The 15,530-nt window shown below is 42.4% G+C and overlaps 1 protein-coding gene across 3 annotated transcripts; it reads left to right on the forward strand.

The window, feature by feature from the left end:
* Positions 1-154: 154 nt before the first annotated feature.
* Positions 155-8,541, forward strand: mfsd8l2 (major facilitator superfamily domain containing 8-like 2). Of its 3 annotated transcripts, none has more exons than XM_068341353.1 (11): positions 155-260; positions 350-535; positions 1,134-1,196; positions 1,293-1,412; positions 1,565-1,665; positions 1,948-2,227; positions 4,667-4,740; positions 5,398-5,611; positions 6,422-6,544; positions 6,667-6,797; positions 7,506-8,541. In XM_068341353.1, the coding sequence occupies exons 1-11, from the start codon at positions 185-187 to the stop codon at positions 7,602-7,604; spliced, it is 1,467 nt and encodes a 488-aa protein (XP_068197454.1). In that variant the 5' UTR covers positions 155-184; the 3' UTR covers positions 7,605-8,541. The 3 variants fall into 3 exon arrangements, with proteins under 3 accessions (XP_068197454.1, XP_068197455.1, XP_068197456.1); XM_068341354.1 differs by having other exon boundaries at positions 1,565-1,644; XM_068341355.1 differs by lacking the exons at positions 155-260; positions 350-535; positions 1,134-1,196 and having other exon boundaries at positions 1,198-1,412.
* The last annotated feature ends 6,989 nt before the right edge of the window (positions 8,542-15,530 follow it).

Here is a 15,530-nt window from a genome sequence, read left to right on the forward strand (position 1 = left end):
AAACTCTGTTTTCTATCCCTATGAAGTTGTGACCTTGTACAATAGTGAGACCAATTCCTCTGATTATCCAGGCCAGTGGTTGTAATTGGACTCACAGTGTCTCCTATTATCTGATGTTGTGTTTGTGAACGCCTCATGCAGGCGGCGTCTGGCGTCTGAAAGGCGTTCACAAGGCTTCCACATCATGGAGAATCGCACCAAGAGGAATCTAACTTTTTTCACCATCGGACTAATATTTACTCTGAGCGGCGTCGAATACGGTGAGTTTGTTCTCTTTGTCTTGAAAACATCAAATAATGACCTCTTCAAAGCAGATTTTAGCCTGAATTTGAATCTAAACATCTCTCAGCTGTCATTCTTCCAACCATATGGAAGTATCTCCAGATCCTGGAGGCCCCCCCGTACTTCCTGGGTCTGGGTCTGTCAGCCTTCAGTCTCAGCGGGCTGCTCACTGGCCCGTTTTTCGGGCTCTGGTCCGACCGGACCAAAACTACAAAGTCCATCATCCTTTTCTCCAACCTGTTTGAAATCGCTGGTGAGTCCAAATGTAAGGAAACCCGGTTTCTGTTCTTCTCCATCCATGCATCACGGTGGTGACTCCGTAAAGATGTTAATTACTAATTAACAGTAACGTCACTACGTCATTATTTCTCAAGATATTTAATCAAATATTGAACATTATTAATATATAGTTATAGCTCCAGACGCATTTTGTGGCAGCATATCTATTATTAACATCATTTAACTCAAATCACGAACATCTTCCCATTGGGCTAAACTCAGACAACTTCGTTTTTATCCTCTGGAAAGCAGGAACATATTACAGATATTATACTATTGGCTAAAGTCAATCCTTGCGTACTCTTCTACCGTATATTCTGTTATTACTTTTGGGATGCATAAATGTTATGTTGGGATGCACACATTTTTCTTGAGGCGCATCCCAGAATGCACTACTTTCTGGACATTTAGTCGTAAAAGACCCGACAGAACATTTAAATTAAACGCCATAAAAAAAACTTCTATTTCTAGCAGATGCCAGTGAAAACAGAACCGCGTTGCTGGAGGTGAAAATGATTCTAGATCGACTCAAACGTTTCCTCTAACAGGATGATTCTCCTCCGTGTTCTCAGGTAACTTCATGTATTTTATGGGATACTCAAAGTGGCTGTTGCTAAGCAGCCGGCTGGTGGCAGGTGATGACACGCATTTGATGATGCACCATGATCACACACACACATACACACACACACACACACACACACACACTGAAGGTGTTCTCCTCCTCTCAGGTGTTGGAGCTGGAGCCGGCTCCTCCATCTTTGGCTTCCTGACCCGGAGCACCTCGCCGGAGGAGCGCGCCGGTATCTTCGCCGCCATCATGGCGTGCCGACAAGCCGGCCTCCTTGTTGGTGAATCCCCCCCCCCCCCCCCCCCCCACTGAGAGAGCCGTCGTTATGATTCTCCTTCCCTTTTCCTTCTCACACTGGGAAGGATTCCCTCCTCCTTTGCTGGCTCTCCCTTCCTGTTCTGACTCCAGCTCCTCTTCCTCCTGTCTCCGTAGGACCGGCGTTCAACCTGTTCCTGCGTCTGTGCGATTTCAAAGTGGGGCCCTTTGTGGTGAACAAATACACGTCCCCTGGGGTAATGGCAGCAATGCGATCAGTAATTTGTGCTTTTCTGGACGCCTCATTAAATCATCTGGAGATTTAGTTGCTCTCCTTTCTTCTAGGAAGAATAAAAAATAAAACAGTTTATTTGAATTAAACACCAAACAAACCATTTTTCAACAGAAGTTGTCTCTTAATTTTACTCTGAATTCTCTCCTCTATCTAACAAATAGTAAATCTCCCCTGATAGTTTTTTGGGAGGATTTTGATGTCATTAAAATTTTTATTTTGTGGTTCTTTTTCTTAATATTTTTGTTTCTTACCTCCCTTTTCCAAGATCTTCATGTGTCTGCTGTGGGTGCTGCTCCAGTTTGTGGTCCTGGCTATATACTGGGATGTACCTCCTGTCGGCTCGCAGGAAGGAGTGGCGATGGAGATGAAACAAGAAGAGGGCCATGAGGAAGAGGAGGAGGAGGAGGAGGAGGACGAGGAGGTGCCACTGATGAGGTCCGAAGAGCCGGTGCAAACGTACAAAGCCGTCAAACTGGACAAATCGGATGTCTCCGCCGGAGCCTCGGCATCGTCGAATTGTTTCAAACCCTTCGGCATCGGCAGAGGTGAGTGGACGGAGGCGTGTCCCGTTAGGCGTCGCCACGGCGTGGCATCCTTTTTCCTTTTTCCATTGTCGATAAACGCTCGTATTTGTTTGGCAAAGTTTTTTATGCTGGATGCCCTCCCTGCAGCAACCGTAGGGCTGCAGATGCCACTGAGCTCTGCTGGGCTTTATTCACCGGGTCCAGGCAGGAAGAGGTGTCACTGTCAATACACATGTTTCATATCGGTGCATTGATTTTCCACCACACACACACACACACACACACACACACACACACACACACACACACACACACACACACACACACACACACACACACACACACACACACACACATACACGCACACACACTCCAGTTCTTTGGGATTCTCTTGAGGAATTCTATGTGACAAATCAGATTCCCTGAGTATTGATTGGACTTACGTCCATGTGTCTGCTTCATGTCACTGTGTGTGTGTGTGTGTGTGTGTGTGTGTGTGTGTGTGTGTGTGTGTGTGTGTGTGTGTGTGTGTGTGTGTGTGTGTGTGTGTGTGTGTGTGTGTGTGTGTGTGTGCAGATGATGTAAGGTATCTATTGGATTAGTGTCATTGTAAGTTCACATGGAATGCAAGCAGTCATTGTGTCGCTATTGATCATCTTCTTTTGTACTGTTACTCTGTGTGTATGTGTGTGTGTGTGTGTGTGTGTGTGTGTGTGTGTGTGTGTGTGTGTGTGTGTGTGTGTGTGTGTGTGTGTGTTTGTTAAAGTATTGATCCTCTCACTCTTTGAACATGTGGCAGAGGGATGGATGGCAGCCTTCCTCTGTTATTGACTGACTTGCTGTGGTTGACTTGCGGATGAAACTGAGACAGAATCGGTTATGTATCCAACGTCGTCCCCATTGATTCCATTTTGAAGAAAATCTGCAGCAACAGAGAAGCTGAAGCTAAACTAGAGGCTGTCTGCAGCTCTGTTCACACCGTAGGAGTGTGTGTTCGCTGGTTCAGTGTGTTTGGTGTTCGCTCCTGAATTATTGATCTTCCCTGACTTCTTCTGTGTGAGTGAAGAATCTTTAAAACTCAGGCAGATCATTCTCTCTCTGGCATCACGTCTTTTCACTTGTGGTTCTTTGCATTACAAACAACATATGTAAGGCTACAGGGGAAGTCAATGTCTTGAAAGATATCAAATATGTATTGTTCATAAACCATATATGCACCAGTATTAATGGGTTAAAGTTAAAAATAAACAGTTTGGGAAGTTAGCTTGATGCCTTCGTTATTGTCACACTCGAACTTGGACTTGTACTGAAATGTAAGAGAAGAAAAGTTTTTAAAAAAAATCATTATAACCAAAATATCAACAGAAATTCACTCTCATAGAGGAAATGTATCAAACAATAACAAAGTATCAAATTTTTTTAAAAAAAGTATCAAAGTATAACAGACAAAGTATCAAAGAATAACAGACAAAGTATCAAAGAATAACAGAGAAAGTATCAAAGAATAAAAAAGTAACAAAAAATTACATAGTATTAAAAAATAACAGACAAAGCATCAAAGAATAAAATATCAAAGAATAACAGACAAAGTATCAAAGAATATCAAAGTTTCACAGACAAAGTATCAAATAATAACAGACTATTGTATCAAAGAATTACAAAAGACAGACAAAAAATATCAAAGAAAAACAGACAAAGAAACAATAGCAAGACCACGTATCAAAGAATAACAGACCACGTATCAAATAATAACACTGTATCAAGAATACCTTTGTCTTGGTTTGTTTTCTTGGTTTTTAGTTCGACTTGGGACGGAGTCCCTTGGACACTTGGACCTCTGTAGTTTTGATTCTTTTGACAGATAACTAACACCCCCCCCCCCCAGCTTCAAAGATATCCTAAACTGGCAAAATCGAAAGTCACAATCTAATGCTTAAACCCATGGCAACCAATCTTACCCTACATAGAACACACACGTTCATTGTATTATATGCATTCTCTAAGTAGGTGTGCGCATAGCGAATACGCTAGAGAAGAATAACTGACATAAATAATGAGAGAATGAACAGAGAGAACTGAACCATAGCAGATCACACATCATGCTATTAAGCCATTTCTCCAGCCATCTGGCAGATACTTCCAAATTTAGCTGCAAGCCCAGCTCATTTTTCCTCCCCTCCAAGACCATAAGGGAGTATTTGTTCCAAAAACTGGTATCAACATTTGGAATTTATTAATTTCTCTCTTCCTCTTGTCTTATCATGTTTTGGACAGAGTGTGCTTGAATCTTAAGATCACTTTCACGTAGTCCAAGTATTCTTTTTTTTTGTGTTCAATGATCTCAACCTCGCCTGCCAAATAAAACTTTTGATTTAATGGTCGAACTGGAGCGTGTTTTTTGATTTTCTTGTTGGTTTACCCGTTTTTTCAGTCTGCATCTCCCTGTGTTTTCCTCCGCAGAGCTGCTGAGAGAGGAGTTAGTCGTTCTCCTCACGGCTCAGTTCATCACTCTCTTCAATCAGACGGCGCTGGAGGTGAGAGCAGCTACCGTCGAGACCCATCAGCTGGAGTTTCCAAGCATTTCACACCATGTCACACTATTTTACCCGCAGTTTCATCCAAACTGCATCAATCTGAGCCCAACCTGGAAAGACTGAGAAAATATTCCAGTATCGCTTAATGCTCCAAGTAGATCTGAGATAGGGAGAGCACATAATCATTCTGTAATTGGAGAATGATTATGTGGCGGTTTCGGGTCAGAGGCAGAGTTGTCATCCGTTAATCGGATGGTCGATTGTTGGATTCCCAGCCCTGCAATCCACATGGTGAAGCTGTTCCATTGGTAGTGATGGTGTGAATGGTGGTCTCTATCAGCGCCTGTGTGAACGGGTGAATGCGACTATAGTAAAGCACTTTGAGCAGCCGGTAAGACCAGAAAATGGCTATGTTAAGTAAAAGTCCATTTATCCTGGACAGGGAAATGAAGAGGCCCTCTCTCCTCATTATCACAGCTGAAGAGTCACAGAGTGACCTTGATTAGAAAATCATTTTAACATCAAAACAGAACAAATCTTTTTATCTACTCTGAATGAAGCTCATTTTGGTCCTAATCAGCTTTCCAGCCGCTACCTCCGACCGAATCGCTTCGGCGGACTGACCTCGCGACCGTCTTTTTCTGAAAAACCCTCCAGACCATGGTGACTCCTCTGACGCAACGCTTCTTTGGCTTCGGCGAGCTGGCCAACAGCCTGATGTACAGCCTGTGCGGCGTGGAGGTCATCCTGGGCTTCTTCTTCGTACGCTGGCTGAGCAGGAAGGTGGAGGACCGCGCCGTGTTGGCCGCCGGCCTGCTCATCTGCTGCTCGGCTTGTATCTGGTGCCTCATCTTCCTCTGCAAACCTCAAGGTGCTAACCTAGTGGCTGTTTGAAGGAAACGATGCTCTCTGTTGGTGTTTGGGGCCCCTGGGAGTCGTATAGGTTTACCAACCTGCTGCGTTGAACTCGATCTATAAGCGATAGGAGATCTTACAGGCAAACTGGATCCGTTGGCCCCCCGTCTGTGGAGGCTCGTCACGTTTATGGCTCTGATTACAAGTGGCAGATGCCGGAGCAGGGGGAGCGCCTGAGTACGTATAAAAGGATTACAGTAATCTGATTATACAGAAATGCTATTTGTTAAGGTATACCCTGCGATCTGTTACGACCAAACAAAGAAACTAAAGATACTAAAAGGTAAAGGATGACCAAAAAAACAAACAAACGCTGAATAAAACATGTCTTGCTACTTGGACCAGTAAGAAATGCGTTTGATCATCAAAATTGCGTTTTAATTTCAAGATTATAGGAACATCCAACACTTGGAGTGGGAACAGATTCACACAAACGTGCACACGATGCGAAGCGGTCGAGAACAAAAATGTAACGGCTGCCAGCTTGGCGGTGGTTTCCTGTTCGGATAGAGCTATCTCTGCTGGTGCCAACCCGTTTGTGGAACGGACTTAAAACTAAGGGAAAAAAGGCTCGATAGCTGAAGTACGATCCGTCACACACTTACAATCCAGCAAATAAACAGGCAAATTATCGTAAAATGGTAGAGATCCATACGTAGATATATTACTTTAAGGTTTTTGAGAGCTACTGTGAGACTTTGTGAGAATTCAGGTAATTTGATAATCCGTTCATCCCGTTTAATTTACGACTTTCCGTCCCGGCCAGGTGGTTATGGATGGGAGCTGTCGACTTTCATCATCGGAGTGTTTCTGCAGCTGCTCGGGCTTCCCTTCGTGGCCGTGTCTCAGGTGTCCCTCTTCTCCAAAGTTACTGCAGAGAAAACACAAGGTTGGCCAGTAACTCAGCCGCCGCGCCTCAGCACGCGCAATCCAACGAAAATAGTTGAATGTGCTTTATTGTCCAGCGGAACGGTAACGTCAGCCTTAAATCCTGTGCTGTGTGTCGTCCAGGTTTCAGCCACGGCGTCAGGCGCTCGGTCGGGGGCCTGGCCACCATCCTGGGCCCCCTGTGGGCCGGAGGATTGACCAATAATTTATATATAATGCTGGGCATGATGCTAATGCTCCTTGTGATGATCACGGTAAGTATTTATAGAGTCACATGATCAATTACAGCAAGAATTTGATATTCTGGGAAATGTTTTTTTTTAGTCTTTCTCTCCAAGAAGAACACGTGAGAGCTGCAAGGCGCTAAATCTGAACGGATGCTAACAGCTAATGAATACGAGGAGGCTCTTTGTTTGAATCGTACAAAACTTGTGTTAAATATTTGAGAATTATAGGATTAAACTAATTAAGTCACAAACTGTACATAAATGTTTGTCGACCTTGTGGCAAAGTTATGATGATGATGATGATGATTATGATGATGTGACCCTGAGGTCATTAAAAACATGCGATATTATTGAGGGAAAAGAACCAGACTGACATTTTCTTTGACTAAAACCACATTTTAACCGAGCAAAGATGACTAACTAAACTAAAAAATAAATGAAAACACATAAATTAAAGATGAGCTGACAACTTAAATTTATTAAATAAATGGATAAAATAATGAATTAGCATTGCTCCGCTAAGCCAACCCACATGCAGCTGTATTTTTCCGTTCTCGATCTTTGTGTTGAATAAAATCAACTGTACTTGAAGGTGTTTCTTTCATTTCCAGTTTCAAAACAGAAGATTAAACTCTATTCAGGGATTAACTAAAACCTCCATAAAGGAAAACCTTGACAGACATTTTTTTGTTAACTATTCGACGCTCCCTGTCTTTGTTTTGTTTCTTCTTGCAGGTTATGACAGCTGTGTCTTACAGCCGCCTGACGGAGGCCGGAGCTGGTCAGCGAGTTCAGAGCTCTGACAGGAGGAGGAAGCTGCAGTCGGCCTCATGAGGAAGAGGAAGGAGGGAGGAAGGAGGGAGAGAGCATCCCGGACAGTCTGAGAGAATCAATACAAGTTTAGCACAGAGGAAATGTGTGGAATAAAACATCCACAGACGGGATCAAACCAGGTTCTTCATCTTCTGCGGTCACATCTGATTACACATCATCACCATCAGATTTATTAGACGTTACACAAGGGGGCACCATTGCACTCACATTGACTATTAAAATCATAATTGAAGATGAGAGACATTATTTTTAAACTGAACTATTTATATTCTATTAATATTCATGCATTGAATGGAAAGATGAGAGGTTGTTTTTTTTTTCCCCGTGTGACCCATGCACCGATGTTTTCATTCCTCATCTCGACACTTTCTTCATCTTTAAGAAGAAGAAAACAACACACCTGGTTGAGAATGAAACAGCTGACTCAACGGGAGCAGGGCTGGAGCTGACAACGTCTTACCAGGTCGGTGTTGCTGACAGGAAGAAGTTCCGGAAGATTTTTATGAGCAGTGCAAGAATAAAACTGTATTTTTACAGTAAAAAAAATTAATGCAAAGGCCTTTGGATGTAACACAAGACAGATCCTATCTGAGGCTATTACTCTCTATCTTATGTGCAAATGAGAAGCTCCAGAATTAAAAAAGAATTTTTAAAAAGTGCTTGTTAATTAGCTTTCTCTATCATTTTACTGTGGGGGGGGATTTAAAGTTTAATTGCCTGTATTCATAATTCAAAACGTGGCACAAGGGGTGACTTGTGTGTGCTCAGCTGCTCTTCCATTCATCCTCCTGTAGGATGTGCTGCCTGCCTCACATCCGCCTCAGAGAGCAGAGCGCTGTGAGCGAGATCAAGGCATCGTCGATTCCCTTTGTACCAACCAACATGGCTTCGGCCAGTCGCTGGGTTTTTGCATAATTGCAGATAAAACTCTGTAACGTTCCAGTTTTCTTTACTCAGCATTCAGTGTCTGGTGCCCAGAGGGTTACTTTTTTGTGCCTAAAATGGAAATTCTTATCTCCAATCTTCTTCTTTTAACGTAAAATGCAAATTATAAAAATCATAAATCCATTATAAATCCATCATAGCTCATATATGTATGTATATATATATATATGAATCAAAATAAAAATTTATATATATGAAAGTTTATTCTTGTTTATTATATTAAAAATGAAAAACTAAAAATAAAATTACATATAGATAGATAGATACTTTAATAATCCCGGAGATAATTGCACACACACACACACACACACACACACACACACACACACACACACACACACACACACACACACACACACACACACACACACACACACACACACACACACACACATATAACTAAATAATAAAATAATATAATAAAATAATATTTAAATATAAATTATATATATATTATTTTATTTTATTTTTAGTTTATATATATATATATGCATATATATAATTTTATTTAAATTTTAATTTTATATTCATTTAAAAAATTTTTTATTTCTATTTTATTTTTTATCCCGCTTGACTCGGGTCAAGCTGGAGTTTTCTCTCTTGGAGAAAGCCAAATTCCTACTGTTTTGTGTTTTAATAGAAGAAGCGACACAAACACCCCCAGCATCACGTTAGCGTTATAGTGATTTTTCATTAAGGCATAACTTCATGGGGAAGAATTTCCACATTCTCGCTGCTAGAAGCTGAATTCATTTCCGTTCTCCACTGCTGATGCAGCTTTATTCATGTTACTGGAGCTGCTTGTGGACTCTGTATTTTAAATCATTATCGTTGGTTTTATCACACAAACGAGGTAAACACACCAGCCTGGGTCATATTTACAGTCGTGTGTGTTCTCTGCTGCTCGCTGACCCTCAAGAATAAAAAACTGTCCTCATTATTGTTTTAAAAATGAAATGTTTTAAGAGTTATTTTCGTCATATGAGTCATGCAGTGGAGAACTGAGAGAAAGGTCTCATGAAGTCACTTTGCTTCAAACTAATTTTCTATTTTAATTTTAAGGAATAAACAGCTTTACATCATCATCATCAGGGATAATACAGTTAAAAAAGAAGAGTTGAGTGAAGCCGTTTTCACCCCTGCTGTGTAACTCTGACATTTTCACACCTAAACGTCCACACTGGTCGGACTTTAACCCACCAGCACAAAGTGTGTGTGAACCCAAGTGTGAATAAAGCAGGAGTTCAGAATTCACAGCCATCGTGTTGATGAGTGAACAAAGTGTCGCTTTGCAGGATTCCTGTGACTTACTTTACTTTGCACGATTGAGTAGATATTTTTTACTGATATTAATGCAAAAAAGTTGTAGACGTCGTTTCCAAAATGTCATCTGTTGCACAAACACTTCATTATATTTGAAAGCTGCAACTTATTTTATTAAACTACCTTCAGTGTTGAGTAATAAATTACTGATGACAAAACTTTGAGTTGTTTCAACGCACGTTTATGTCATTGTGTCAAAGCATAGCCAGTAACAAAGCCTCTGATTGGTCGACAGCCTCGGCTCAATGACAGGATTTAAATGGACGGATGACAATAAAGTTGTATTTAAAATGATAATCGAGAAAGAGCGGTTACTAAAGAAGAAAGCTCTAAAAAGCAAATGTAAATCATAAATCCATCAGACAGTTTTTGTGTGAACGTGCAAACAAACAAACAAAGTGATCACATGACCTCATCGGCAGGTGAAGTGCTCAGGAGACTTGAAACTCCCGATTTATCTTTATGTATTTATTTCATCAGGTCTTCTACAGAGGCTGCTCTGAGTCCAAAACTGGGGGCCTCGATCGCCCTACGGTGTCCATTTGGGTCAAAAAGGTCAGTCATAAATATAAATGGAGACTTCTGTACTAAAAGAAATGAGTGATTTTCGGTCGTACCTCCAGTATTTCCAGTCAATAAGAAAAGAAAATGATTTCAGCCGTCATCAGTGGCTTCACTCTGATGTTCAGTAACAGACAGATATCAAAGGTTTTTCTTTGAGGCGTTGGAGTTTCTGCTCCGCATGTCTGAACCCCTGCAGCAGCGTGTGTGTAGGAAGATCACGACCCCCCAGGACACAAACGAAAAAGTCAAAGCCCTGGGATTTTTACATTAATATACACTAAATATGTGCAAGTTATTAAATTTTAAAGATACACAGAACGCCCATTTAATGCAGGACCCAGCTGCTCCCCGTGTGATGCGTGCAGATGCTGATGCTGCCGTCGCCATGGAGATGGAGATTTGTGAGGAAGAAAGTGAAAAGATGAAACGATATTACACAACTAGAGAGCGGGAACCCTGGTGCTCCGGCGGAGTTGAGTGGAGATTCAGTAACACACCAGAGTGTTGTACTTGTGTGTGTGTGTGTGTGTGTGTGTGTGTGTGTGTGTGTGTGTGTGTGTGTGTGTGTGTGTGTGTGTGTGTGTGTGACTATAAATGGTGCAGCGTTCTTCCCACACGCTACCAGGAAGACGATTCAGTCAGGTGTAGAAACATCTGAGTGGATGGAACTGTGACCGGAGCGGCACCAAAATACAGAAATATATGTTTGTACCACACACACACACACACACACACACACACACACACACACACACACACACACACACACACACACACACACACACACACACACACACACACACACATCCGAGCCTCATGGTTGTCTTTTGCGTGTTTGCCCTCCCAGGGCAGCTGCGATCGATTCGACACCAGAGTGAAGACAGTCGTGGTGAAAGACGTTTAAACCCACATTAATATTAAATATTGCTTTATGATGTGGCTCATATGTAAATATGACCACTTATCACACACACACCGCCTCTGCTGCCGCCATTTTATTTCCCATCAGGCATCCAAGAGGCGCCAAAATAAGATAAAATATCTCTGATGAACGTCTATCCTGACCGTCCAGCCGTGGCCTCGGGTCAACTCTGTGCCCTTCCTCTCAGGCAACCTGTTGGACACCACGATGATGATGATGTGAAGCAAAGGCCCCAAACTCAGTCTGTTAATAAGATAATGAATGAAGCTGATCTGAAGCTACAGATTTGGGTCTCTTATATTGTTGTCTTTTCTGTGATCTTTGTTATTTGGGTGGTTTTGTTAATTCTTCAAAGGTAATTCAACAGTCTGGTGAGTCCTGTCTCTTTAAGAGAGAGGTGTGCTGTGGGTCATGTGACCACTGCGACCTGTTTTCAGGAAGTGGATTCACTAAACTCAGTTTGGACCGGTCTGCAGCCAATCGGTGAGTCCTTCAGTTCATTTCTTTTCTGCTTTACGCTCCATGCTGGATGTCGTCGCCTTTCTGTCTGCTTCCGGTTTGTGTGTCGGCCGTTGATGATGTCATGACTGTTTGTGTGTCGGCCGTTGATGATGTCATGACTATCTGACAGTTTAGTGGCAGATAAAGTTAAAGTTAATAACTTTGTGTCTTTGCTGTCTTGTTCAAGTCCACCATTGTTTGGTTTCTTTAATTTTAGAAATGTTGGGTTTGAATTGTGTGTGGTACTTCCTGGTTTGCCGCCGGGCATCATGGGATCTGTAGTTGCAATGGTTGAAGGACTGAATACACATTTTGCATTAACTTAATGAATTAGTATTTATATATAGATTTTATATAAGAGATTCATTAGTCAAATTATAATTGATATTCGGTATTATGACATATTTAAATATATTTAATACTTATGTTTCTTGATTGTATACAGAGGTTCATTGATGCTTTTGTAATGAAATATGAGTTGCTACGTTTAATATCATTACTGCTTATTATTATGTGATGTTTTCATACAAGTGAAAAGTTTCAAGTTTATTACTGACATCTTTAACAACAATTTCATTATGAACCACTGCCTCTGTTGCTATGGATAAAGAAAAATAAAACAACCAAAAGCAGAATTGTAGGAATTGTTGAGTAATATCCTCAGAACACCGGGTCCCCCTTTTTCGCAAAAAAACCCAAAAACCTGGTACATATATGCTCCTGAAATCAAGAATTAACCGCTATCAGTTCAGTTGCAATAACAGGAGACGATAAATCTGAATTTTAAACTGAATTCCTATGTAAAAATAACACACTTAACTCCTCTGAGGATGAGGACAGACAGCTCCATTATTATTACTATTATTTGAATTCATCACCAGACCCGAATCTTTCAAAAACAAAATAAAGACGGATTTTAAAACACATCCAACTCATATAAAAGGCAAATTTACCTGCGCCTGTTTCCATTTTTGCATGGAGATGCTTTGAAAGCGATGTGACAGTCATGTAGAAAAGATAAATTGGTCACAAAGAGGAAAAACAGCATTTGACTGGAGCCAAAGTCTAACAATTATGATAAAGGCAGCCGAGGAGCAGAGAGCGGCTCTCCTCACGCTGATGGAATTAACTTCACTTGAGGACGGCGGCTAATGGCTCGTAGATGATGGACGAGTCGGGCCCGTCGGCGGCGGAAAAAATAGGTGAGGGGATGAAAATCAGGCCAGCGATCCTCAATCCGTGATTCATTCTTTCCCCCTCATTCCTAGCAGAAAATGTGAAAAGATTTTCTCCCTGCAAATCATTTATTAAGAGCTTTAATTGTGGGCTGCATGAATATATTTATTCAGGATGAAGTTTTATTTCCTTGGAGGAGACAATTCATTAAAAAATCTTTTAAAATAGATGTCAGCACTTGGTGGGCTGCCAGCTCGGAGACTCTGTTGCTTCGTTATTGTTGCTGACTTAAGAACCTGACTTCTAGATGTCATTGCCAGGAAGTGGCTGCGGTCCAACGCCGCCGAGCGACTCGTCAGCGACACGCAAACAAAGGCAAATCTGATTCCACTGATGTGAAAGTTTCTCCTCATCTAATTTGTGACGAATCCACACCTTTAAGCCGCGAGGAGACGGCGTCTAATGAGCCGACAGGATGGTGGGGATGGGGAGCCTATAGGTCGCTATCGATGTTGTGCTCCCCTAGGAGGGGGAGGTCACGTTTTCAACCGGGGGTCGATTTGTCTGCCGGATTTTAACGAATCTTGCTGGAATGTTTGAAAGGACAAATTAAATTGAGGAGTTTTGCCGCATGATGAATAAGGAGAACTGTCAGATGAGGCTTGTTTGACTGCTTTCGGGCCCCAGCCCATCCTTCCACTTTGGCCCCGGCCCTCCATGGTGGGGAATGTCCTTCAGGGATGGCGCCTCCGAGGAGGAAATGATGTGAATTTGCAGCTAGATCCTGAAGATTCCATGTTTTAAGGCACATGTGTCAAACTCAAGGCCCGGGGGCCAAATGTGGCCCTCCACATCATTTAATGTGGCCCGCAAGAGCATGAAAGGTCAGAATGTCAAAGAATAAATAGGTCAAAAGTGTGCTTTGACCAAAAACTACATTTCCCACAATGCAGTAAAGTAATTCAGCCCATTTTAACTCGTTTTGACTAAAGTTAACGTCCTAACTTGTGTCTGATGTTATTTTTCTTTATTGATTGATAGTTTGATCCTTGATTGATGGAGTTCTGTGGGTTTAATAACCTGACAAAAATTAAAAGGATTCATGTTAGAACAGAGAAACAAACTTTTTTTTTTTGTTTAACTGTAATGTTTGTAACTTGAGTAAGTAATAAATTCAGATTTATTTAACATTAAGCAGTAGTTACATTTATTTTACATTACTTCTAGTTGCATTTATTTACATTTTTAAGTTACATCCGGCCCTTTGATTACAGCCAGTAGCGGTTTGATTTATTACAGGTGAAGGCGGCGCCTGCGGGTGCGTGTGAACGCGGAGGCTCAGGTAGCTCGTCCACACGTATAAAGCTCCCTTCACTCTGTTTGCACGCCGTTCGCTTGGCGTTGCTACATACGGCCAATCAATCGCCCCCATACCCCCTCCCACCACCCACCCCCACGCTTCATACGAGAGCCCCGGAGAAACGAATGCCTCTGGGACGTACACCGTACCGCTGATTGGAGCCCATTGTCATAGGAATGGAAATATATTCAGGTAATTATCAGGTTCATTTCTGTGGCCTCCTGCTTTCTCATGAAGCGTCTGTTGCTCTGCGATGGGGGTGGGTGGGGGGGGCGGTTTTTTTCCTCCAGATAGCCTCAGAGCTGACAGTAAATTTGCTCATCAACCGGTTTGGTTCCAGTTTGAGGTAAAATTATACGATATTTCACGGTCTGGCCCCTTTGAATGTGGCGTTACTCAGCAAAGCTAATAAGCTACGGTGGCTAAATGCAATCATTTAAACTCAGAGTGATTTCAGGAGCCAAACCCGACCTGCTCGCTTAGAAATGATCAGACCATCCTCCAACGCGGAGCATCTAAGGCGGAGCCTCAAACTGTAGCCGCCAATGCCGAGCCTCCAACGCGGAGCCTCCAACGCGGAGCCTCCAACGCGGAGCCTCCAACGCGGAGCCTCCAACGCGGAGCCTCCAACGCGGAGCCTCCAACGCGGAGCCTTTCTGATGTGGAAGACGATGTTCTCCTCGTAATTCCAAACAGCCAATCCTCACATTTCATTTGGGCCCCCGCCGGGCCTCTCGTCTGACACGGTTAAGGTCAGGATTTATCCGCACGCCGTCACGTGGGAACGCATTGATCTAATTAACGGGCATGTGTGAAGAATATCATAAAACGATGAGGACTTCATAGGAGGTCAGCCCAAGATCAATACGGAATCCCATCTCGTTTATCATCCCGCTGAGCCGCCGGGCTCCGCGGGGCTTAAAGACGCCGCCGTTTGACGGTTTACTTTAATACTGGTATGAATAAAAGTAATGACACACAATCGCTTTGAGTTGATTTTGTTTGTCTGTTTGCAGCCTCTTTAGTGCCGTTCCTCTGTCAGCAAATGCTTCTATAAATACGCTGATTGTGCGGGAGAGGCTTCCAAACTAGAAACCATCAAGGGGAAGTATTGACATGGAGGCGATATGAAATT

This window comes from Antennarius striatus, chromosome 18, assembly GCF_040054535.1.
Source record: "Antennarius striatus isolate MH-2024 chromosome 18, ASM4005453v1, whole genome shotgun sequence".
NCBI classification, from domain to species: domain Eukaryota; kingdom Metazoa; phylum Chordata; class Actinopteri; order Lophiiformes; family Antennariidae; genus Antennarius; species Antennarius striatus.

Excerpts from the sequence above, each read along its gene's own strand:
- mfsd8l2 (XM_068341353.1), top strand. The coding sequence starts at position 185 with ATGGAGAATCGCACCAAGAGGAATCTAACTTTTTTCACCATCGGACTA. Across the intron at positions 536-1,133 it reads CAACCTGTTTGAAATCGCTG|GTAACTTCATGTATTTTATG; the intron begins GTGAGTCCAAAT and ends CCGTGTTCTCAG. Across the intron at positions 2,228-4,666 it reads ACCCTTCGGCATCGGCAGAG|AGCTGCTGAGAGAGGAGTTA; the intron begins GTGAGTGGACGG and ends TTTCCTCCGCAG.